General features: G+C 38.0%; 1 protein-coding gene across 9 annotated transcripts in view; it reads left to right on the forward strand.

The window, feature by feature from the left end:
- Positions 1-27627, forward strand: part of LOC149285889 (teneurin-2-like) — a 771075-nt gene that overhangs the window by 158766 nt on the left and 584682 nt on the right. For 4 of the 9 annotated variants that reach the window (XM_089494760.1, XM_089494761.1, XM_089494762.1 and 1 more), the window contains 2 exons: positions 2801-2820; positions 4496-4497. The exons of 4 other annotated variants lie outside the window; for them this stretch is intronic. In XM_089494760.1, the coding sequence (XP_089350886.1) occupies positions 2801-2820; positions 4496-4497 (22 nt within the window). Of the gene's footprint in view, positions 1-2800; positions 2821-4495; positions 4498-18590; positions 18604-27627 lie in introns of all 9 variants that reach the window. One more of the 9 variants, XM_089494756.1, reaches the window with a different exon arrangement.

Raw genomic sequence — 27627 nt, forward strand, 5'->3', positions numbered from 1 at the left:
TCTAGTTTTCTACATTTCAGGTTTCATGTAGTAGCCCCCCCAAAAACATGTGTAATAACTATACCTGGGAACTCTGGATAAAGAGTTGCTTCTCAGTGTACTAGATCTCTGGGTCACAGGAGCAGACCACTCCCTTGCTGATTCCCCTTCCAGCCCAAACAATATAGGGTGCTTGAGGCTAGCCATGCTCACATATATCATAAATCCCACCCATGCACACCAAGTGTTCCGTCCCTCACGAAGCACTCCCCCGAGGAGAAATTCCTAGGTATGGTTAGCCATGAGGCTTAAGAACACTATGTCTGTATTATTCAAAAACGACTGGAACACATTATACACCCTAAACCTTTTCGTGTAAGAGCTGAGGTGTTTAGTCCCTAAACATTTCTTCATTTATAGCAGGACCTGGGGTGTTAGGAGTCTGAACAAAAATTGACTTCATTCATGACCAGATTTTAGTAGCTTTTTTTTTCTAAATTAATATTTGTTGAAAAGATTTCAAAGACAAATTTTTGCTGTAATGTAATAGGCCTAAATTGATCTTTTTGCTTATTAATGAGATGCCATGCCATGCACCAATTAATGTTAAGGACACAATTTCATTATATTGAATTGACAGAAAAAAGCATGTTATACGCGAGTTGTAAATTAGCTTAAAACAATTAACACATACAACAAAGAAGGCCTGACAGCAGTGTGACAATATTGTCATTGGAAAGGGCTATCACCTTAAGATCTTGGTAAATTAATCTTATGATATGTCATTTAATTCAGCACAGTGACAAGATAATGATCTAAACAGAAGCATTCATTACAAAAAATATTTTTTCTGTTCTGCAATGATTTTCAACAGTATCTTTGATGGCCCTCCATGTAATATTCCAATGACTGATCTTTGATTTCACTTTTGTGGTTCTGACTCCTTAAGAGAAAAACTAAAATCTTTTATGATGTTACCTCCTACATAAAGATTGTGTATTTCTAACATATAAAAATGCTTTTTAAAAATTGCTCTTTGCATCATTTAGCAATATTATCTACATGTGCTAGCATTTTCACATGTTCTAGATTTACATGAATGTCAGCCGCTGAGCAGCTACATTAAACCACTTAATTTTATTCTTCCCATTTGTCAGTACTGCATGACATTCTGATTTGTGTTTACAGTTCAGAAAGCATTAAAATTAAAGAAAATAATGTGCAGAAAAATCTCCATTTTGTTGCAGGCTGCCAAGCAATAATAATTTTCTCTCCTATACTAAAGCCATTATGTAAGCATTGTGAAATCAGTATTTAGAAAATTTGGACATATTCACATGGTCTAATTGAATAATAATAATAATAATAATAATCTAAGCCAGGCTCTGAAAATCCTCCCATAGTCTCTTCAGGGTTTCTCCTTGTCCCATGAGCACAATGGAAATTCCTCTCCTCTCTTTGATTCTTTTTGACCTCCCCAGGGTTAGCCCCTCATATTAAGAATATTAACAAAAGATCATTCCATTTGTTAGATCTTTGTTAGATAAGGTTGGATCAACTGTTTTTTTCATTAGATCTACTCTAAAATGTGCAATATTAACAATATTTTTCTGGGGGGGGCTAATCCGTAGCCAGCCCCCTCAACAAAAATTTCAAATTTTTTGTTACATCTAGTCTAATTACTGAGATATTGCATATTTAATGAGGGATTCGTTAGATCCGGTAAGATCAAAAGTTTTTGAATTAGATCTATCATGCAGAAGGCGGTATTCACAATCCTATTTTGTATGCGGGGATGAAAATACATACAGGTTGGCCCTCCCTCCACTGAAATTTGTTTTTTGTATTTATTGATTTGGGTAGATGTTCATTAGATCCGGTAAGATCAACTGTTATTTTCTTTGGATCTATCACGCAGGAGGCGGTATTCACAATCCTATTTTGTATCTGGGGGATGGGAAAACATACAGGTTGGCCACCCTCAACTGAAATTTGGATTTTTTAAATTGATTTAGGTAGATATTCGTTAGATCCAGTTGCTGCGATCAGAGCCACAGATTACCTTGTCTGTTCTCTTCATTATAGAATCCCCTACCACCACAACCTCTCTCCTGGCTCGTAGGGAGAACAGCTTTTTCCAGAAGGCCCATCTCTGAGTCTGCCTCCCCAACATGTTCACATAAATTGGCAAATTTGTTGGGATGGAGAAACTCTGGGCTGGCTTTTCTCTTCCCTCCCCCACGTCTTACTGTCACCCAGCTTTGTGCCTGCCTCCCTTCTGACTGATCTCCTCCCTCATTGCTAGGGGCCCCATCTAAACTCCTCTCAAGATTGTCAATCTCTCTCAGTGTTTCAATGTGCCTCTTCAGAGCTCCAACCTCAGCTTCCAGAGAGGCCAATAGTTCACACTTGCCACAGCGATATGGACCCAGGAACTGCTGTTCCAAGCATGCATACATTTGGCTTGATGTGCACTGAGTGAGTTATTTGGAGATCTTTGGCTCGCTCATATGGAGGGATTTGCATATTTACAGAATTTAAGCAATATCTGTCTTACCTTACTTTCTCTTACACCTCTTGAGTTGCACTAACTGACGCTGTGCACAAACTGGCGACACAGTAAGCAAGTCACTTAAACAATACAAGCCCCTTACTATAAGAGAAGTTATTCTAGCGGGTGCTAATGTGGCAAGCCACTGTAGCCACAAATAGACCACACAAATCTGTAACATCATACCCAGCACCAGCACCTAGCTAGGGAACAAAAAAAAGCTCAATGATGAGAAATTGCTCTTGAAAATATCACTGTTAAGAGATATAGAGCACCCTGCTTCCTCACAGGTATGGGCACCAAACACAAAGCACAAAATATTTGGTTACATAGGTGATACATGTTGGTACCAATAAGCATAAATGGAAACAATATCACCTGGAGGCTCTGGGAATTACAGCAGATTGCCAGGTGTTCATATCAGTGCATTTTCTGTGTGTATGCGTGCTGGGGTAACATTCACCCACTCTTCGCCTCTTCAAATATAATTGGAGCAGGGGACGAAGAACTCAGTGGGGTGTCACAGGTATGCTGATAATTATTTTGGGTTATAGTAGAGTAATGCTATTACGCTTCTACTGTATGCATCTAATTAAATTTAAATAAATAAATAATAATAATAATAAAAAAATATATATATATATATTTGCAAGTATAATGTCTCTAAAACATAAAAATAGTTAAAAGATTAAAACTAATCTTATTTTCTTGCAAATTATGATACATAATCAAGCATTCGTTCATGTTTCTTGCTTTTTTTCTTCATAATAAATATGTACAATAAATAAGGACCTTTCCATCATTTGTCCTTAAACTATGAACATTTCAGCTACATGTGCACAAAGCCAGTCAGCCTTTTGTGTTTGCACCCTCATTAATATTCTGTGCTACACATCATCTGACTCACACTTGATAATCTATCAGAACACCTGTTTTCTTTACAATGGCCACAAGGCAGCTCAAAACACTGTGGTATTTAGCATTTAATAATGAGCACAAGATATACAATTTTGACACTTGAAATTTTCTTTACAAAAGCGAATGGGAAAAGACATATTTGAATATATTTCATAAACTTTAACATTTATATTCGGAACCTTGAAAGTTGACTTTCTCATTTTTTTTGTTAAGTTCTACATAGCAAGCATCAAAAAGCTATGGTGGCCTCGGACATCAGGTTAAAAATGTCCACGATATTCAAATGAGAGCTTGTCAGAACTATAAATGAGTTTTTGTATTTTGTTATTTTTTTACACTTGAAGGTAGTTTACAAGAGTATAGTAAAATGTTATTTAGCTACTATAAATGTAGCAGAAATCAAGAATGAGGAACCGTTTAAACCTTTTTTAATTATAGTGTTATTTTCACTCTTCAGGAGAGAAGGCGATGGAGATGTAGAGAGAGAAAAGACAAATTTAATCAACACACTTTTTCTTTGTGGCTTCATTAGGGGAAGTGGTGTTTGGTTCTGCCCACTCCACAACCCTTCAAAGTTTAACTGGGGCTAGCATCACGCCTACATGTGGCTAGCCATGTCCCCATATCATGGCCACACTATCTTCCTGTATTCTATAAAGGGCAACCTCTGGGAGGACAGCAGGTTTATGCCTATCCCATGCATGTTTAAATGATCTCACTGCATTAACCTCTACCAATTCTACTGGAAGCCTTTCCTACTTATATACTACTTATATTTACCACCCTAAGCTTAGCTATTTTGTATACGTGGAACCCAACTATGGAAATTACTTTTTGGTTTGTTTTGCTTTTCAAAAGGCATTGTGTATCTACTCTGTTTGACAAATAAGAAAATGTTTGTAGTCATGTTATGCAAATGAAGGAAGAATTTCAGTGGCAATGCTTTAACTTTAATACCCTAATAGAGGACATACAGCAAGTTGATTATTGTAATCCTACTGAGTTATCTCATCAGTGAGTGGATTAAGGGAGTTCTTTCTGCTTGAGGGGTCTGAATAAACATTTTCTTTTACTCCTGCTGCGTCATTGACAAATAGAGCCTGTATTAGCAAATGTTTAAAGGCACAAGTAAACAGAAATATAGTAACCTAATACTACTAGTGATGTTCTTGTTGGGTTTTTTTTCAGCTCAACTCAACATTCATTAGCCAACCTATTTAATGACCTGATCTAGTTTATCATTTTGTATATTCTGGTTTGTGCATATGCATAAATTAAATAAAATGTAAAAGAAATACATATTGCATTTTTTCTGTCTTTAGAAAGATCAGCAGGAGAATCTCAGAATATGTGCCCTGGTAAAAGAGTCTATTAATAGTGTCACTGACTTAATAAATGCTAAACACAAATATATAGCTTAACCTATTTTACCTGGGTTTTTTAAATCAATTTATAGGTGGCTATCCATTCTGTTAAATTTATCTATTTTCCATTATATTATAGAAGTAATTTGAATTCTAGGGAAACATGTTTAACAAATAATTTGATATAATACATTTAAATTTACATACGTTTCAATTTCATTTTTAAACAATTTGTTTATAATTACATTTACAAACCTCATATAAACATGTGAAATGTATGGATTTTAACCCGTCATGGGGGGATTTATGATTTTTGCCATACAGGACCAGAGCAGTTTTTGTGTGTTTGCTGTCTTTATTCAACTGTGATTTTAGTAATGTACAACCCCTTAATGACAAGAATGTTTTTTACTTGTAGTACACTTTGGGACACAAGCTGTTTTAACATTTTTGCAGTGCTCCCGTTTAGCTGTAGTTTTATTCTTTCTCATTTAGTGCACACACACACACATTTTATATTGGGTTTTTTTCAGCACAAGCAGGGCTTTCTTAATTCGATTTACCACATCAAATCATTTTTTTTTTTTAAAATACCTCCCAGGGTATTTCAAATGCTGGTGTTTTAACTTTTTCCATGCAGACATTTTACCACCAGCCTTTGTCACAGTGTGCTGTAGTATTTTCTTGTGTCTTTTTCACATACATTCTACTTTAGGTATTTACAGCTCCTGGTATATGTTACTTTAAAACAACAACCCCATATGTGTTCAGCAACATCTCTTGAGTATAGTGATACCCCACATGCATGTATTGTTGGGTTATTTGGGAGGTAAAGAGCCACCTTTGTGAGGTGTGCATTTTTGGAATTTCGACATCTGTGCCCATGTCCTATATTTGGGACATCTTTGAAGCCGGCCAATTTGTCACGAAAGGGGTCTATACAGACGACTGTAATGACCCAGGGCGCCCAATGAGGGAATTTTAGGAGTCACCGTGCAAGAGCGGAGACACGGGACCAGATGCAGGGTAACCACACCATCAGGATTGTCTAGCCACATACCAGGATGCTAAGATAGCAGCGGGAGGTATCCAGTACAGATGACAGGATATAGAGATCTCTGGCAGCTACAGACAGAAAAGGCAGGACAGATCCAAAGGAGTAGAGACAGGTTGCAGAGTCAGGAATACAGGTTACAAGGATAGGCTACACACAAGATCCGACATAAACAGGACAGGACACCCCTCTGCCGGGGCTCAGGACAGGACACCTCTCTACCTGGGCTCAGGACAGGACACCCCTCCACCGGGGCTCAGGACAGGATACCCCTCTACCGGAGCATAGGACAGGACACCCCCTACTGGGGCTCAAGACAGGACAACAGAGTACAGGGCTGACAAGACTGACCAGGTTACACATGACAAGACTATACAAAAATAACAGGACTAAACAGAATAGACTAGACAAGGACATGACTAGAACCTCTTTCTAAGATAACAAGATTCCGTCACATATTATGGCCATAGCATGCTTAGCCCACCACTATGCCAAAGTACTCCAATATATCGTGGGGTCCTAACACTAAACCCAGCCTACTGAATTACTAATAAACGAACTAAACATTGAATCTAAACACATATCAGAGAAAGACATACCTGCAGACTGAGACAAATATAATGGGTGGGGCACACCTTATAAAGGGAACAGAATCTAAAGCTAAGGGCAGGACTGGAATCTAAGAATCAGAAGTTCAGGACAGAGCATAGGGAAATCTAGGAATGGATTGTAGCGAGACAAGGGAACTGTAGCCAAACAGGGAAAACCAGAAATATGCAGCTCTGCAGCCTGGATGTATATCTTACACTCACTGGCCACTTTATGAGGTACACCAGTTCAATTGCCTGTTAACACAAATAGCTAATCAGCCAATCACATGGCAGCAACTCAATGCATTTAGGCATGTAGATGTGGTCAAGACAACTTGCTGAAGTTCAAACTGAGAAATCAGAATGGAAAAGAAAGAGGATTTAAGTTACTTTGAACGTGTGAGTAGTGAAATTCAACTTCTATGAAGCTGCTCAGCCATGGAAACCCATTTCATGAAGCTTCCAAAGCACAGTGTTCATGCTGATGTTGCTTCCAGAGACAGTTTGGAACTATGTACTAAGTGATGCTACAGAAGATTTTTATGCAATTTGTGTTTCAGGACATAGCGGCCCCGGTCTCTCAGCACAGTCATGCATATTAAAAATAACCAACACAATGAATTGAATTCCCATAAGGCACAGCCAGCCATACTACTTACGTGATGCTGGCTGAGCGTCATGGGAAGTGCAGCAACAGTAAAGTTGCAGATGCTAGCTGTGAACTAAAATTTATATGATTCTCAGCCAGCCATTTGTCTGCCATAATGCTGGCTGGGCATCCTTAGAAGAGTAATCCACAGCAGCAGAGATTTTTTTAAATTAAAAAGGCTAATGTTAGCCTCCCTTCCAGGACCCCTTCACACTGCCTTTACACACACCTGCCCATAAACACACATATACACATACACTGCCTTTACACAGACATATACACATACACTGTCTTTACACACACATATACACATACACTGCCTTTACACACACACATATACACTGCCCTTACACACACACACACACATATACACTGCTCTTACACATACATGTACACTGCCCTTACACACACACACACACACACACATATACACTGCCCTTACACACACACACATACATGTACACTGCCCTTACACACACATACATGTACACTGCCCTTACACACACACACATATACACATACACTGCCCTTACACACACATATACATGTACACTGCCCTTACACACACATATACACTGCCTTTACACACACACATATACACGTACACTGCCCTTACACACACACATGTACACTGCCCTTACACACCAACTAACAAATAACTATACTGCTCTTACACACACTGGCCCACACACAAGCTTACAAACACATACACTGCCCTTACACCCCTTTCTCCCCATCTCTTACCTCTTCTTCCATCCTTCTTCCTCCATCCTTCTTCCTCCATCCTTCTTCCTTCTGCCTCCATCCTGTATCCTGCATCCTGTGGTGGGAGCGCAAGGTATGTCATTTCAGACCTTGCTTTACTGCTCCCTCATCACTACGTGCTGGCTATTGCTGCAGAGCGCAGGGATGACGTCATATCCCCACGCTCGGCATTATTTGCCGGCTCATAGTGATTAGGGAGCAGTAAAGCGAGGTGACAGACCTTGTGCTCCCTAATGTTGAGCCGACTAGAGGGAGATCATGATCTCCAAACTAGTCTGCACCTCACCCTTCCTCTGGCCCTGCAAAGCTGCCTAAATCAGGACAGTTGGGGGACATGCATTACATAGGACTAAAATTTTGAGTGTTTCTTGTATGGTTAAATGTGCAACATGACTCCTGTTGCAGGAGAACCTCTTTAGTGTATTTTGAACAGTTTTCATCGTAACTACCTTTTTTCTCTCTAAATAAACATGTGACAACACTTTATTGTAATGTTTTGTATTTATTGGTACAAACCAGTTCTTATGGCTCAGTTTTGAAAACTAAGTATATTTTATATACTATGCATCATGTATTTTAAATACTGTTTATGCCATAACATTAGAAATATTGACATTTTGTTGATTAAATGCTCATTTTGTCTTTTGTAATTAATACAACTGGTGCCTTACTCAGGCAAAAGATCTTGAAAAGAAAAGGGTATGCAAGTATCAATTAAATACCTTATCAGATACTGTATCTGCAAAAGCAGGCCTTTAGCTGTAAAGCCTACTTTAACAGCTATTCTGGAAAATATAAAAATAAAAAAGGATAATGAAAGATGAACTTTCTATGAGGGCTGCAAAACATAATTCATATTGTATACAACATTACAATACACTATTAGCACAAGTAAGTCTTACAGTACACCCTGTGGAATCTAAATTAATGAATAATCCCCACTGTGCCATTTTCCTGACACAGTGGGAATCATGCATTAAATAATACTAAATAAATACTTTTTAGAATTTTAGAATTATTCCAAAATAGTTTTCTATAACATCTCCTAAAGCTCTATCAAATACATATGACTATTTGTAAATAAGGTCTAAATGTACAAAACATATATATATATATATATTTTTTTTTTTCTTGTTTGGTAGGTAGATCATGACATTGAGCTGGCTATTGTTTTCAGTTCCATCATCATAAAATTACTATTTTAGTTAGTTGTAAAGCTCTGGGATCAGTAATAGCCACAATTGAGCATAGCTTACTTCTAATCCAAGCCATACCTGATATTTTTTAAAGCTTCAAGGCCATGTTTCATTAAGTTTAGCAGAATCAATTAAATTTATGGAATTCACTTTTTTCTTTTTATAAAGTGATTGATGTCAAAGCATTAACATAGCTGTGACTGAGGCATATTCCACATAAGTACTTACAGTGCATTATTGTTCAAGTATTGTTCACATGTGACATGTACAGATCTAGTCCTTGGCCTCCCTGGAATTTGAATTCTACCAAAATAAAGCAATTCTTTGTATATACAACTGAATCATATCATATTTTTGCCTCATAAAGGGAATTATAATAGTTTGTAGATAAAGAATTTAGGGCATTATTTCTTTAATGCGATCAAAATCAAACAATTAATATCCTGATCCTTTATCTCTGAATTCAAACAAAGCAAACAAAAAAAAAAAGGAATTACTCTACAATGAAAACACCAACGGCAGTACCCACTAAGGTGTATTGAGGAAACAACATCCATTCTTTCATAAAGATATATGAATAGACTTGTAAATTTCACATTTTAAAAAACTTACAACATAGAAGCTGTATAATAATCACATAACACAAAATGTTGCTGCCACCCTGCAGTTTTGTTTCGGATCTATATAGCCGTGCCTCAGAACATGTGATTGCATCATTGTAAACCTGGTACTCACATGTCATGATGTTAACTCACATCTTTCACGTCCCTATTGATAAAAGCTGTGAACTCCCAGATTTCAGCAGGAGGCAAGCTGGCTTGGGGGACAGAGGCATTTGCCCCCTAGGCTGGTCCAAATTTCTTAAAGCAGAGCTGACTGGCCCAGTCGTGGTGGCAGGAGTGCAACGGGGTAACATATCACAATGATTACTGACCCGGTGGTAATATCATGGTTGTTCAAACACCTCCTTCCTGATGTTTTGTCAGGCTCCACCCTACCAGCCCGGACCATGCGATCTTTATTCACTGTCATGTGTTTCTGCAACCACTAGTGGCCACTCTGGAGCACCCGTTATTAATTGCTTGGGACAGCAGAGCCTGATTACCTGAGTGGAGCCCTGCCTATATATACCTGCTCAGCCCTCAGGCAGGGCCTTTGCATTATAGTGTCAGCTACCTATTTGCTTTGGCTCTGTACCTGGTCCTGGTTTATTCCTGGTATCCTGTTATCCTGTTTCTGAACTTTGGCTACTGACCCGGACTGCCCATTTGACTCTGCTATTCGACCGCTGCCTGCCTACCGACCCAGATTGCCTTTTGACCTTGCCTTTCTTCCTGCCATCTGCCCTGCCAGTGGGCTCCCTGCCTGTGGCCTTCCAAGCTGTGTGTCCTAGCTCCCTTATATTCTGTTTCCAGTCTTGCTATTCCATCTGTTTGCCGGTCTATACCTACATACCCATCAGTATGCATCAAGGGGTACAGACAGAACCCCTAGTATCCCCTGCACTTGGGCTCCTACCCGACCTGCTCGCCCGAGTCCTGACACGTTCATAAGGAGCATGAGAAGTAGAGCATTGGGAGCACTCCACAAAAATCGTAAGCCATTAGCAGATGTCATTTTAGACAGCTTCAACAGTTCCATTTGTGCAGCAAGGTAAATTGGTGGACCCCAATGTCACTAATATAAACATAAAATGCCTATATAAAATTGATGTGTAGTCTTCTTTATTTATGAATTGAGACAGTATGCAGACTATAGAATTATGTAAAATAATTACTAACATATTCGGAATAGCTACTTACTCAATTACCAAAGCATAAAAAAACTACTTGGTTCACCTGAAAAAAATATAATGGACATTGTTCACAGCAAGCAAAATCAATTCAGCCAATATTTTTGTTTCATTTTTGCCACTTTAATTTTCGGACAATTAATTTATTTTCCTGATTGTTCAGTTTTGACAAAATTCTGAGGGTTTTTTTTAAGATTATAATGAGGAAATTTCCTGGCAATTTTACGGCACTTTTTGATCAGTTTCAACAGTCTACACTGACCCTCAGCTGGAATAGCTGCCCATATCACTAGATGTAGTATATGTAGAGAAAATTATGTGAGTGTATGTATCATTTGGGAGTATTTCAATCATGTCTTTTAGAGTTAGTATCCATTTTCTTTTGCATTTTATCCAAGAATACTGAGACAATTTCTCATGATAATCTGTGAAAAGATGATACTTAACAGGTTAACATTACTTCAATAAAATTCATCACAAAGTTATGTAGATCAAGACAACTGCATGTAGAAGTATGTGATCTTTGAAGAGAAGTATACATTTTCCACCTTCATCAATAGTTCAAATCCAAACACAGGCTCCCAGTAATTGCACAATCTTAGAAGTAGAACTACTTATCCATAAGCAGTCGATTAGAAGCACATCTCCCAAAAATGTTAAAAGTATAATGCTTTATTCAATCCATTAAAACTTATAACTATAATCAGTATTGTACTGCCTGGCCGGTTTCTTCATCTTAAATGCCATTAATCAAGGTGAGTAATGGTTTTAAGTCACATGGGTATTTAAAGCATAAAGTCCACCCACTTAATCATGTGTTTAAATTAGTCTACTTGTTAGAAATCATTATAACATCACTAATCAATTAAGCTCCCGATTCAGACTGGCTGAGTGGAGAGGATTGAGTTTTAATATCCAATATGCTTTACATTTAAGTAGATGAGTTTTCCTATCCCCCTCATTTACATACAGGTATGTCTTCTAACCCTACAAATATAATGGAATGTTCTGCCTCTTTAAAATGTACGGCCATAGCATTCAATTTCCCCCTCCCGGTGCATATTAAAGAATCAATATTCAGTATGGCTGATTTGTGATGACTTATTCTATCCCTCAAAGCTTGTGTTGTGCACTTTAACCTTTTTGCGAAACGTGCTTCTAATTCACTGCTGATGGAGACTTATGGATGAGTGGTTCTCCTTCTAAGATTTGTAGATAATGTATACTCCCCTTCAAAGATCACATACTTCTACACTCAGTTGTCTTGATCTAAATTACCATCTTTTCACATATAACCATAAGAGAATTTCTCAGCGTGCAAAATTACAACAGAAAAATAATACTAAGCCTAAACAACATTATTTAAATACTTCTAACTGATACATACACTCACTTGCTAGTGAATGTCAATTTTTTTATATTGAAATTGCTGGAAAGGATGGTTTTTGAGCATGAAAGAAACTTCAGCTTATGGATCATGGATACTTATTGTGATTGGTATATCAGCATACCTGGGAACTCTCCGCGTTTGATCCGGAGATTGCCTGGTGAAGCACCCCTTCTCTGGGTCAAGACCCTAATCCTCCGGGTCATGGGGTCTTGACACGCCCTGCTCCCTACCCATTTTCCCTTTAAATAGGGGTGTTTCCTGCTGCCGTCTGCGGGAACTCCCACGAACGTCGGCTGGACATCCCACTGACGTTTTGCACCACAACATTGACACTTGCTGTATGATGAGCCTCAATCTCAGCCTCAACACAGTTTGCATCACTTCTCTTATACTCCTTACAGTATGGTAGATGACCAAACCTGGGAACTTCTGGGCTCCGGCTACCCAGGGCCTACCCTTGTGGGACTGACGTCAGTGGGCGGCCTCACTGATGTCGGTGGGAGGTCCCGCTGACATATGTGGTATTCCCGCATGATGTTGGAGGCGTTTCCTCTGATGTCAGTGTGCGTTCTGGCTTTCATTACGGGAAACACCCCCATTTAAAGAGGAAATAGGGGGGTGTCAAGACTTCACTTCCATGACCCAGAGGATTTGGTTGTTAACCTGGAGAACCTAAAAAGCGGTGAAAAACCCCACCAACTGTTGGACTCAATAATCACAGCCATAATCATCATATTTTTGTCTGCTTCTACGTATCAATCATTTACTATGTACCCTCCTACACACCATCCCATTCAAATTTACCTATCAAACCAGTGCTAAAAGGGTTGATATAGCCCCAAAATAAACCACATTTCTGAGCAGTTGACTTGTTTGTTTCGTTGGGGACTCACCACATTATTGGAGATTCCTAGAAAAACATAACGTTAAAATAAAGTTTATATGAATCCGAATGAAGTCTAATGAACATTTTCTTTATGGTAATGCTAAACAAAGTAAAATATATTTGTGTAGTATGACATTGTTCCCTACAGTATTTTATTTATTTACTTAGTTTTGGTGGAATCAATTATTCTAAAATGGAAAAATTAAATAATTCTGCTGCAACAATGCTTAAGATTTCCTTTGTTACTACAGATCAATACTGCCCCCTTGTCATTTGTATATATCCACCTTGTATTCCATGATGGGGAAAAAAAGATTCACTGTGCCAATTTCCACTAATATAACTACACAAATATTTACACCTTAGCAACTATTTAGTTTGATTAGTAATTCTAGGAAAAAAATATCACCCTAAATGTTAAGTCTATCTCAGTGGTATAAATCAGTCCTAACAAAGTTTAATTTGTCTGCATAGCAGAGTCAGTGTTCTCTTAATCACACATCGTAGCTCAAAGAATGAAACTTCCATTATGTCACCTTGGCAAAGCCTGTTCTGAGCATAATATCAATTAGCTTAATCCTATTGATTTGTGAAGCTGTCCTATCCTATTGTCCTGGTGTGCATGATTAATGAGGCGTCCATTATGTAAAACTATTTTATTCGATACAAGCAACTGAAAAGATAAATGCTGTTACCACATTTAATATTTCAGATGCAGAAAAAACCTGCTAAACATATAACCTTAACGAACAAATAATTTATTCCTTTATCAAGGTCTCAATTAGAAGATCTGTATTGTTAAGAAAACATGCCAGTTAATTGGTGCACAAAATGTAAAGTAATTCAATAGGTTTTTTTTACAACTAATTAATAAGCTTTAAAAGCGTTTTCAGTACTCAGCCTGTTGGCTAAGATCAAGTGTAGTACCTATAAGAGAGGAACATGCTTGGTTCCTGGGGCGTTAAAAGATAAGGATAAAATGAAGACTGAAGTGCTTTTGGTGTCCCAGAGAATGGTCTAGTTTAGGTCCATGTGACAGGGTATGTCACAAAACACTCATCAAGGCTGTGTTCTAGTTAAGAGCCCTGACTGCACTGTGTTCTAGTAAAGAGCCCTGGCCCTTATTTGCATCTTTTCTTCCCCCACCATCCTGTTTTGGGATATATTTTTTTTATTGACAGCCATGAGCTGCCTTCTGGGTATGTGACCCAGAAGAGGAAGACTAGTGACATGGTGGTCCACTTTTGCTGCATCATAGCACATGGTTGCCTCTGCTTTAGTCATACACAGTAAAGAAAGACACCTAAGGCATCACAAAAAAGAACAATTAAAAATACTTTAAGAGCCTATGATTGCTTTAAATATGTTGTCCTTGCCTATACAAATGAATTTGATTGTCAGGATTCCACCCTGTCAGCCAGGAATCTGTATTCATTTTCTAGGTGTCATTTGCGCTGCAGCCTCTAGAGGCCGTCTGTCTGTACACAGCACTGTGTAGGCCAACGAGCTGACCAGCTACCTCTGCTTACCTGGGTGTAACCCTACCCGTTAAATAGCTGCTTCCTCCTCCATTGGAGCCCTTTGCATTGCAGTTTAGCAGCCTATTGCTGTGGCTCTGTACCAGGTCCTGAATCGTTGCTGGTATCCTGCTTCTGATCTTTGGCTTGATTTTGACCACTCTCCTGCAAACTGTATATTGGCTTTTCTGAGCCAAGCTACACAGAACGAGCCCCTGCCAGTTCATCTACATACAGTGGCTTCCTGCCGTGTGCCCTGCCAGAGGGCTACTAAGCCATGTGCCCTGCCAGAAGGGCTTCACAGTCGCGTGCCCTGTCAGAAGCGCCTCCTGCTGTGTGCCCTGTCAGAAGGGCCTCCTGCTGTGTGCCCTGCCAGAGGGCCTCCTGCCGTGTGTCCAGTGCCCTGCCCTGTGTCCAGTGCCTTGACGTGTGTCCTGTTCCCTGTCAACAGCCTGTACTTGCCTGTCGTCCAGCTTCTCCATTACAGACCATATCGTACTATTCAGCCTGAGGTGTGTTTCATTTCGCCTGTTTGTATTATCCTTCTAGTTATAATGCATCGTGGGGTACAAACTGAGCCTCTGGTATCCCCTGCGACTGGGCTCCTACCTGACCTGCTTACTCGAGTCCTGACATTGACATAGTGAATGTTGCTCTAGCAGCCTTAGGGATAAATGATGTAGTTTCTAAGTATAATAAACAAACCCAATCCTAAATAAATTGATACAACTATTTAATATAAAAATAAAACCATGTATACATAATACAAGCATGTGTACCCCCACTACATAGTGTTTTATATAAGTCCTTCCCTCTGAAATATGTATTACATAACTTCTTTGTAGATGTATTTCAAGTAGTCTTTGCATCCTATGTTCCATGTTTGGAGAATTAGCTTAATCCATACAAAATTGCCTCCACTGTGAAGTAAAAATACACATTTTCAGCTATACATTGGAGATCCAAATCAAACCATTAGAGTGAATCTAAGGGTTTAAGTCAATTAATGCACGCAAGTGTTACCCTTACTTACAGTATATGAAATATACTTGTATGTGACAACATTCTTAAGACATGCACTGTTTTTCAAGAGGTTAATGCAGGAACACTGTCAAGGGCACTCTCCATGGTGCTGAACTCACTCTGTCTACCTTTACCAAGTGCTTAAACCTAGCCTGCTACATCTGTTCATTCAAACCATATTTATTAACTTTTTTTTTTAATAATTTTCAGCATATGTGGGCCAAAGAGAAAGCTGATGACTACAGGATCATCCTCAAGGTGGATGAGACCTTTAAATGTACATTGAGATTTTTTGTACTGTACAACCTGGCATATATTTCCATTTGAACTGTGGATATTATAGCCCAGAGGCAAGCAAACAGAGCCAATGCTTCTTAATATATTTCATGCAGATGCCACTGTTGCCAACATGCACAGATATCAGCGCACCTTAATGTTTTTCCCAATGCATTTACTTTAGTATTAGAAAAATATAAATTTTGAGTAAGTTAAGCCTTGTGTTTTATTAATCCTTTTCTGATCCAGCAATATTAAGTCTTATGGCTTTTTATATTGAAACAAAAATGCATTTAGCAAGGCAAGGAGACAACATGTTTTTTTTTTTTATCTTACTCTGTGCCCAAATTTGCCTTTGGGCAGATTAGCAAAAAATATTGTTAACAATATTTTGTGTGATTGTTAAATTATTGTCCTGAATTTTAGGAAGCATCAGAGTTTTTTTCAGACAGTGTATGAAAGGTCAGTCTAAAAGTAACTTTCTTTTCTAACATTATTTTTAAGCACTACATAAAATGGATGTGTTGCTAAAATGCCTTTAAGATGAGAAAAAGTAACTTTGGCACTATTGCCTAATTTTAGCTTAAAGAATATTTTTTTGAATTAAGTACAAGACATTATACTAGAAATATTAATTATAGCCAATATAATTTTACTATTTCACTGAGCAGTTCGTGATTACCTTTGCAAGATGCTATTTATGTTAAAATACTGTCAGTGGAAAGTCTAGCTCTCTTATCCAGATGTAGGTAGAGTTCTGCTTCCCAGGATAGAAAAAAAGCAATTTACTTTGGCAGGGAAACAGAGAAGGGGGAGGTCATTGTTTCCAAAGGGCCCCATACAGAGTTAATCTCTGCTGTCAGAGAATATAGTGTTTCCGCTCCCAAGCTATTTTTTTAAATCATAAAAGTTAATACTACTTTTATATACTCCTATGAAAAGTATCATTTTTGCTCCATATTTATGCTGAAATAATTTGCACACTACTAATAGAATTAGACCTGTCCATACAAAAATTGAAGTGCAGCACGGTCATCATCTTAATTTTTCCTAGTTAGAGCCATCTATATAGTTATACAAACTCCCAATATCCAGACATGGAATGGTAGACCTATGTTTTACAATAACAGTTAATGAAGTTCATTGTTTCATGGCAATCATGTGTCATGGCAACATTTAAATTTGTATAGTTTTTCCCTCCTATTTCTTGTTTTAATTGTCATTGTTTAATTGTTATTGTGCTCATGTCTATCAAACACAGAATATTTACACATCCTGCCATTGCTTGATATCAACAATTCTTGTCTATGAATAAAAAAATAGCACCAACAGAATATGTTTAATATATATATATATATATATATTACATGTATGTATAGGACATATACACAACCCCTATAGGATTTCTTTAGGCTACATTAAATATTGTCTTCCTAAAATATTCTAAATATATGCTAATTAAGGAACCCCTGAAGGATTCTAGCTCTTAAGGCATCACGGCTTTAGGAGATAAAACTTTTTTGTCTGCCTTTATTTCCTGCATTAGTAAGGCCTGGTAAAGACGTACACTATACCAAGCAATATATCCCATGTATCAACATTCAAAAATGGCAAAAAAAGTAAATACGCTAAAATATCAAGGCCGCTTTTATGTTTGATCTTACAGCTTAGGAAGTTTGTATGCTAAATAAAAATCTCCTTGTGCATTTTATGCCAAAATGAAACTTATACGCGCTTCGAGGATTGAATTTTATTAAATAGACACACAAAGATTTCCTAATGAAACTAATGCAAATTATGCATCTGGAGCCTTTTGTTTTTGCTACAATTACTAAACAATAGGATGATTCAGTGTGTTTATTCCTTAAAATGTATTTCTATAACTGCTAAATGCAAAGTCTTTAAAGCATCATTGTTATTTCCAGAGCACCGATGAAATTTTCTAATATCATGTGTATTATTTAAATATTTTTGAATATACAAATTACGAGTTACAAGGACTAAACTGAGAGCAGGGCTTAAAGCAGTAGTATGTTTCTAATGAATTAACAAACACAAAAGAAAATGTATTAACATTTTACACGTCAAAGCAATAACAGTGTTTCAGTATCTAATTTAATAATAGACATTATCCTGGATGCTTTGGAATTAATGTCCTAGAGCCAGGCAAGGAGCATCTATCATATCCTGTTCCTCTGGTCCTTCTGCATGTTCTCTATCTTAATCTTGAGCTTACTAGTTTGGAAAAGGTTGGGTTGTCGCTTTTACACAGTTTTACCCAGCTGCCTTACAAATATAGTAAGACAAGAAGGGTTGTATACATTTATTGTTTTTTCTTCAAATTATGGCTAATGTACATTCTCTACCCATTGGGTAATCCCATTTGATTTAATTATCATAACTAAATGTAGACAATCTGTCTACAATCTTTAAAATGTTTAAGGTAAAATTTAAGTAAGGTAAAAATAACCATTACAATAAAGAATTAAAAAGTAGGGTAACTTACCATCTAGTGCTGGATTCATCCAGCGTGTCTTTTGACATTGATCGAACACTGTGTTATGGGCACTGCTGGTACCTAAACTGCAGGCAACCAGCTCTGTCCACTAAGGTAAAGGGGTGACATGTTGGAGAAGTTAGCACTGGATGGCAAGTTACTCTGCTTAATGTTTGCTTAATGATTTTCTTAAGGGTAAAAAAACTCATAGGTTTTAAAAGCAGACTATGCTGAGAATCGGATTGACTAATTATATTGGTTCTGGAAAAGCTTTATTTTTCCCAGGTTTTCATGTTTTTTGTTGAATCAGCAGGGTAATAATTCAATGAGTCAGTAATGCATGAGCTTCCAAGACCACCTATCAGTGCTGTACATGATGTAGTTACAGATCTCGAATTTTACAAGATTTGAAGATAAAGTCACCTATGTGGTGTTCAAAACTCATGCATAATAAAAATAGAAACTGTTTTCATGCTGACAAAACAAAACCTACTGTAGCCTGTAAGAATTCTGTACCAATGCTAGTTGTCAAAATATTGTGTTAATAGAATATCAAAAGATCACACTTTTTGAAAATGTGGAAAAAAAATCCGTCCATTGCATTCAAACATACATACAATTCACAGTAATATAACTCCAGAAGGGCATCTAATCTGTAAGTGGCACTTTGCTTTAATAGATAGATATTCAAGTTGCTGGTTTTGAAAACAATAAAAAATACTTTTAACATTGGGCGTTTCCTCCTTAGAGTTTTACTTTAACTGAAAATCTTTGAGGATTCAAAGTCTAGTATAAGAGATGAAGGCCTTTTCAATTTGGGGGAAAAAACACTTTTCTGTGGCTACCTTTTGTTGAATGACATCCCATAGGATATCAACCATTACTGGTTACAAATATGGTAGTAAAATCACAAAATGCAGAAGGGGATATTAATAGATATTGTTAGAGATATTAATGAGATAAAATAGGCAAAAACAATATTCTATCACATACAAAAATTGCTGGTGCTATTAATTATTGTAGGTTCACACCCAAAATATTGATATAAAGAGATATCCTATACTTTATCTCTAATCCTAAATTCTTTCAGATCACGCCAAAATGTATAATTCAAAATCAGATGTTATATCATCATGATAGTTAATCAAAATAGTATTTATTGTAAAAACACAATGTACAAATATCTATATCACCCGTGCAGTGATAAAACATAAAAATTATCCTTTTAAACATGTCAAAATAAATCAAGTAAAAAATACAGTGTATTATTGATTGGTTATCAGGTATGAATCATTGTCTTATGAGTCTAACACATAAAAAATGCAACAGGTGAACAAGCACATTGCATAACCATTTCAGCTTGATCACCTTATATCCTTATGATATCACCTTATATAATGTGTTAATATGAAACCAGTTAATTTCCAATACACTCAGCAAACAAAATAAAATCTAAAAAGTAATAATCAGGGTGGTAACCAAAAGATCACTATATCTCTGTATCAGTGTTACTAATACAACAATTAAAAATTATTTAATAATGTCCAAAGTGTATTAGTGAAATCTGTAATAGATGCAAATAATGTAAAACTTCAGTTACAGGTAAAAATACCTTTTACATTATTGTCATTATTACGGGTTATAAACTGTAGTCTCACAAGCCGTCATATACAATAATGTCATATACTATTTTACCAAAGAATGCAATAAATTATTCCATATTGAAGCAGACAAAATTCACCTATTCAGGATAATAAAACCATTATATTTACCACCACTTGTTGCTGTGGTCCAACTGGTCCTTGTAGATATCAATCCAGGTTCAGTGGAAAAATTCAGTGGAAAGAAAAATAACTTTCTTAAAGTTATATAACTGCCATAAAATTGCAATTTGCCAGAAGAATGTTAGATACTCGAAGTAATTATGAGAGTAAAATATGGTGCCAAGCAATGTCCCCTCTAATTTTTCTAAGGTGGTGTGCGCAGAAAATTTCTCTTGTGCAAAAATTTTCCCAGAGCCAAAATGTTGTGCGTACAATATGCTTCTGCAAATGTTAAATTTAAATTGTTATTCTATATTTTTGGTACAGCTCGCTCATGGTTAATAACACTACATTATAGTGTGATAATGTAGTATTAGTTACACACCATTATTACTTACTGTAATGTTTTTTTAAGGTGAAATTCTCACTGCATACGTAAATTATGAGGGGAAAACTGTTGTCCGCAGGGGCGTACCTAGAGTATTTGGCACCTGAGGCGGATCCTGTACGTGGGACCCCTACACACACACACACACACTTTAAAACTGCATAGCTTCTATCATTAGGCAAACATTGACAGGGGTACCGCATAACTGTTATCATTATTTACTAAGGCAGACATTGACGGTGGTACAACATAACACCTATCACTATATACTGAGGCAGACATTGACGGTGTTACACCATAACTGCTATCATTATATACTGAGGCAAACATTGACGGTGGTACAGCATAACTGCTAACATTATATAGTGAGGCAAACATTGACAGTGGTACAGCATAACTGCTATCACTATATACTGAGGCAAACATTGACAGTGGTACAGCATAACTGCTGTCATTATATACTGAGGCAAACACTGACAGTGGTACAGCAGAACATCTATCACTATATACTGAGGCACGCACTGACAGTGATACAGCATAACACCTATCACTATATACAGAGGCACACATTGACCGTGGTACAACATAACACCTATCACTATACATTGAACTAGACATTGACAATAATGCAGCATAACCCCAATCACTAAATACTAAGCCAAACATTGATGTGGTGTAGGCCTACCACTTTAGTGTCTGGCCTAGTGTATATATATATATATATATATATGTGCACCGAAATGAAAATTCTGGACCTGAAAATTTAGCATTCACTTGACTGAAACCAAAAATGACCCACACCTTGAAAAAAAACCAAAACACTTTTAATAAAAGTAACACACCAAAATTAGACAAAAAAATCAATAACAATATATATATATATATATATATATATATATATATATATATATGTATATATGATTAACAGCAATCACACTCCTATCATGCCCAGGTTCTAGCATGTACTGGTTGCTTGGACATGATAGGAGTGGGATTGCTGTTAGCAATCATATATATATATATATATATATATATATTAATATTTTTATCGAATTGTTCTGTCCAATTTTGGTGTGTTACTTTTAATAAAGGTGTGGTTAACACACCAAAATTGAACAAACAAATATATAATTGCTAACAGCAATCCTATCATGCTCAGGCAGCCAGTACATGCTGGAACCTGAGCATGATAGGAATATGATTACAGCCTCCCTATGTCACGCTATCCCTCCCCCACACACTTACACATCCATGCTATCACACACACACTCATTCACAAACATTCAGTTTAAACTACAGCATAACACCCATCACTTTCACACACTTACTAATTCACTCTCACAGAATGTTTTCCTACCTGTCACTTTTCCTCCTCTTCGTTCTTCCCTCTTCTGTGTCCTCTCCTTCCTTTGCAGTGGAGGTGGTGGGCGTGGCTTCAGTGCTGTGCGCCGGGATATGACAACAAATCCCGACGCACAGCATCAGTTGCCGCGCGCATCGAAAGGGAGAAGGATCGGAGGTCTGTATTAACAGACCTCCAGCTCCCTTGATTTTTTTAAAGACGGTTAGAGGGAGATCCTTGATCTCCCCAACTGAGCTTGCTCCTCTAGCGGCGGACATTACTGTCCATCTCTGGAGGGGTGCCATGCACACAACCAGTAGCGGACCGCCCCCCTTCGGTACGCTACTGGTTGTGCGCACAATTTTTGTTCGTGTGCGCTCCCTCTGAAAGCTATGTGCGCGCGCACAAGCGCACAGCTTAGAGGGAACACTGGTGCCAAGATCTAATGATGTTCAAAATGTAATGGTCTGGGTTCCCCTTTGTTTAAAACATAAACTTTTAAAGACAGGGCTTATTACCATATTCTCCACCTATTGATTGAAATCCTCCAATCATAATTGTGGATTTTACTCATAATTAAAACTTCCTAGAATATTTGCACCATTATTGACCTCTATTAGACCTTCTGGTCTTAGAAATAACCTTAATACAATTACATAAGACATCTGGTATTTGTCACGTTGTCACAGGTATTATCACACGTATCGCTAGAAGATAATACCTCCTAGGTAATAAATCAGTTTCGGTTCTCTTTCAATGTAGCCAACACCCCAACCCCCCCTCCTTTAAAATTCGTATTCCTAGAGATAAGTAGTTTCTTCTTAAATTTTCCCATAGAATATACACTAATATAGAGAGAGCAAGGGGAAAAAATCCTTTATATGATTAAGGGAAACAAAATGGCTCTGACTCAATTTTGTGTTTATGTAATATACACAAATATAATATACTCGTTTTCGGCTGGAATAAAATTCCGGCCGAAAATATCTCACAATACGTATACATTTACACTTTGTCAGATGTATAATAGAGTCTTAAAAAACATTATTACAAGATTGTTTATCTTCCCAATACTTCCCGATTGTATAATATAGCAGAGTAGTTCACACAAAGCATTATCTGCCATACCTATTACCTATTTCCATCTCTCTGCTCCTAAGTCTCCTTCTCTACAGCTTCTCTTAAGCTTGTCTTCTTGTTCTTCTATTTGTTCTTCTCCCAGCTCTCTGCTGCTCTCAACTCTCCCCTCTTCTGTGTACATCCGCAATAGGGCATTGCCCTGGAATGAGGGAAAGGCAGGCCCTGTGGTGTACCAAGGTTTGCCATGTTGTAAACTACTACATCAGGCCCAAATAATCCATGGAGAAAGAGAAATGTAGAAATTGTCACATATCGGTATATCAGGTGGATCCACGGGAACTGGTAGGATTGTAGCCACTGGACACCCCAAACCACAGAATGGCAACCAGAACCGGGAATATGATGCAAGCTTGAGGCTGAAGAATAGTCATATAGGCCAAAGTTAAGACCCAACAGGATTGCAGGAACAACAGAACAATCCAAAGGCAAAGTAAAAAAAAAAACAAGCTGGGTCAAAACCGGAGAAGCAATAATCAAAATATATGAAATGTTGGTGAAAGGCTAACTTGCTGTATTATTGGCACTGGTCTGGCCACAAATGAAGGTTTAAATAGCCCTCCAAGCTATTCCATGCCTCCAGGAGGCAATGTCACTTTAAGAGCCGTTGCGTTTTTCTATAGCCGCGCATTTCCTTTGCAGAGGCATTACATTACATTTATTTATATACCGGCGGCAGATTCCGCTTTACAAATCAGAGTCAGTAGCATAACTTTAAATCACAAACAATAGCAAACTGGTACAAAAGAAGAACATGGCCCTGCTCTTGCAATCTTATAAGCTTATAATCTTATCAGTTGAGGGAAGAGTGAAATAGTAGGAGAGGTCAGAGGCACCTGCCTGAAGTCTGACAGGGTGTGCACCGTGCACCTCCAGGAAGGCAACAGAGCTCATTATGATGCCCCCCCTGCAGAAAGGCTGGGGGGAAGTATGGTGTATCACTGACGGGTTGTGACAGAAATGCTTCTCTTTCTCCACAAATCTCTCTGCATTATTTTGGCCTGATGTAGTACTTCCGCAACAGTACGGAGCCTTGGTGCTCGACATGGAGACAGCCTCTCCTCCATTCCTTCAATCAGAGTAGAGAGTAAGAACCAAGGCTTCAGCTTGTTGAAGTACTACACCAGGCCAGACAGGCGGGTCTGGAGAGAGAGAGAGAGAGAGAGAGAGAGAAGAAATGCTTCTTTCTCCACACATCCACCTACATTATTTTAGCCTGTTGTAGTACTTCCATAACAAACGAACATTTGGAGCTCTCTGCGTTTTCTTTAATATTACCATTGTGAATAACTAAACAACATCAGATCTTATCCTCCAATGGTTGAGTTTGCCACCTGTGATAAAGAACACTGCTTGCCTTTCAGTAAATCAAAAATGAAAACCCCCAAAACTAAATATTCCCAATCACAACATGATTTCTGAAACTTTCATTCGTTGTCTAATATCATAATATCTCCCTTATCATGCCTTAATTCTGTATCATTTCTGTATCATTGCAAAAATATCATATTTTACTATATTCACATTTTCTATGTACATATAAACAATGCTTATGTTATTTATGTTAGTCAGTTTGTGCGTATTATGGAAATTGACTACAATGGGGTTTTTTGTCTTTCAACAGGCAATGAAAACGCACAGAACTCGGCATTTGTCATGCAGAATGCTATGGAGCTTTTGTGTTGACAGTAGCGTTCGCATAAAACAATAGTCAAGTAAATATTGTGGTCATAAGACATCTTCCACAAGTGTCGGTATAATGCAGGGATTTATTCATCAGCTGTTAACTCAGAACCACAAATACGGAAACAATTTATAAAATTCACTATATAGGAATTGTAAAGCTGCGTAATTATAATAAAATAGATGTGGTTTATAATTAAGCTCGCCTGACACCAACATTCTCATTTTCTTTCAGATTCTCCACACTTATAAATTGCTTCCAAATGCTGACGACTTCTGCATTTCATCTGCACTTTATACAATCTAAGCTTTCTGCTCTCCTTACAAAAACTCATTTACTGAAATAATTACTACTTATGCAAGGTCATGCATACATAAAAACATTTTTCCATATGAATTATCCTTACTTTGCATGTAATATGATTACATACCCTTAATTGTAAGATGCTATAAATCACTAGTTTTGAGAGCCATAGAAAAAGATACACATTGTTGTGATAATGTGGAAAAGAAAAAAAAATTCTTTGCGCATTCCGTAGTTTTGTATACAGTGAATAAGTAAGCACAACTAGGAGCAAAATATACAGATTTTAAAAACAATGTCAACGTTTTTCGCGGTTTAAAAAAAAAGTGACTTTTCAAAAGTGATACTATAAAAAATGGGACGTCAGAGTTCCCATTTAAAATCAAAGAGAGATTTTTCAGATTGCCAGAATAAAAAAAAAAAGAATACATTAAACCTTTAAAATTAATTTACGTGTTTAAAGGATAATAGTACAACTTGCATTTTAAATAAGATCTGCCTCTGTATAATCACTACAATGTGTAGCTTCCATTCTTTTTTACATTTTTCAGTAAATGCTTTAAACTTTGAAGCTTTCGGCTGCACAATGCATTCTTTTACTTAAGTGGTAATTCTGGTGCCACCTGGTGGTTATTTTCTTCAGATGAATTTGTACTAAATGCTATTCGAAAAACTCTCACATGGCAAAGAAAATGGTTCTACTGCGGTGTTACCTTAACTTTGATCAATTATTGTAAGGTTCCTTATGCTTTCTCAATTTTAATAAATCCTGGTGTACTTTATATCATGTCAGGTCTGTAGGTTTTTTCTTCTGTATATAGTAGTGTGTCGACCTACCTCCAAAAAAAGCAAGCAACCACTTCCCTACTTTGCACGGTTGTATATTGTTATATTACTCTGTGCTTTATTCACTAATGACATCACCTTTATGAAGAGTTACAGCTTGTTTTTATCTGCATTAAGGGCTTTAATGGTCTTGCATAATGCTTAGTTCTGGGGCTGACCTTAGGCCAGGGGTGTCCAAGTTTTTTCTGCAGTGGGCCACTTCATCAGAATTGTATACGTGCGCGGGCCGCACTCATTTTTCACTGTGACAAAAAATATGGCCTTTAATAAAATATGCAGATTAAAATAAAGTAAAATGACACAAAACCTTTACTCTTCCTCTCACTGATTTCTGGGCCTTGAAAGTTTTGCGACTACAAATTCAGGATTCCCTAGATTTATTCTAGGGATGAACTAAAATGAAAATTCTGGACCAAAACATTCAGGGTTCACTTAGCCAAAACCGAAAATGACCCCCACCTTTAAAAATAATAATAAAAACTCACATGTTTAATAAAAGTAGGTAACACACAATTGGACAAAATTAGCAATATGACTTGGCATGATAGGAGTGTGATTGCTAACAGCAATCACACTCCTATCATACCCAGGCAACCAGTAAATGCTGGTACCTAGGCATGATGGGACTGTGCTCGCTGTGATTGCTGTTAGCAATCACACTCCTATCATGCCAAGTCAGCCAGTACATGCTGGTACAGGGTGGCTGTAAGTGATGTGCAGACCCCATACTGCTGGCAGCATCACTACACAAGGGGGGCAGCTAGCTAGGTTTCAGCATGTACTGGCTGACTTGACGTGTGATTGTTAACAGTAGTCACAGTCCCATCATGCCTAGGTTCCCGCACTTACACATCCATCCAGTAAATGCTGGAACCTAGGCATGATGGGACTGTGATTGCTGTTAGCAATCACACTCCTATCATGCCAAGTCAGCCAATACACGCTGGTACAGGGTGGCTGTAAGTGATGTGCAGACCCCATACTGCTGGCAGCATCAATACACAAGGGGGGCAGCTAGCCAGGTTTCACCATGTACTGGCTGACTTGGCATGATAGGAGTGTGATTGCTAACAGCAATCACAGTCCCATCATGCCTAGGTTCCAGCACTTACACATCCATCCAGTAAATGCTGGAACCTAGGCATTATGGGACTGTGATTGCTATTAGCAATCACACTCCTATCATGCCAAGTCAGCCAGTACATGCTGGTATAGGGTGGCTGTAAGTGCAGACCCCATACTGCTGGCAGCATCACTACACAAGGGGGGCAGCTGGCCAGGTTTCAGCATGTACTGGCTGACTTGGCATGATAGGAGTGTGATTGCTAACAGCAATCACAGTCCCATCATGCCTAGGTTCCAGCACTTACACATCCATGCTATCACACACACACACACACACTCATTTATTCATATAATCATTCATTCACAGATTCATTCCCTCAATCACACACACTCATTCAAACCCCCCCCCACCCCCTTACCTACACTGCAGCTCCTCGATGCCGCTCACAGACTTCAGCAAGGGGCGCGGCCTCCCTCTGCCTTCTCTGCTAAAGCACAGAGGAAGTAGGATGTCACGTGAACTCCGCTTCCTCTGTGCAGTCCAGAAGACCCTCCCACAAGTAAGTAGCAGGGCTTGAGGTGCGGCTCGCGTAAGATCGGTTGCCCTGGCTGCCGATCTTACGCGGGCCGCACCTCGAGGTCTCGCGGGCCG

This window comes from Sceloporus occidentalis, unplaced genomic scaffold, assembly GCF_023333645.1.
Source record: "Sceloporus occidentalis isolate IW3139 unplaced genomic scaffold, rSceOcc1.0.p SCAF_75, whole genome shotgun sequence".
Lineage (NCBI taxonomy): Eukaryota > Metazoa > Chordata > Lepidosauria > Squamata > Phrynosomatidae > Sceloporus > Sceloporus occidentalis.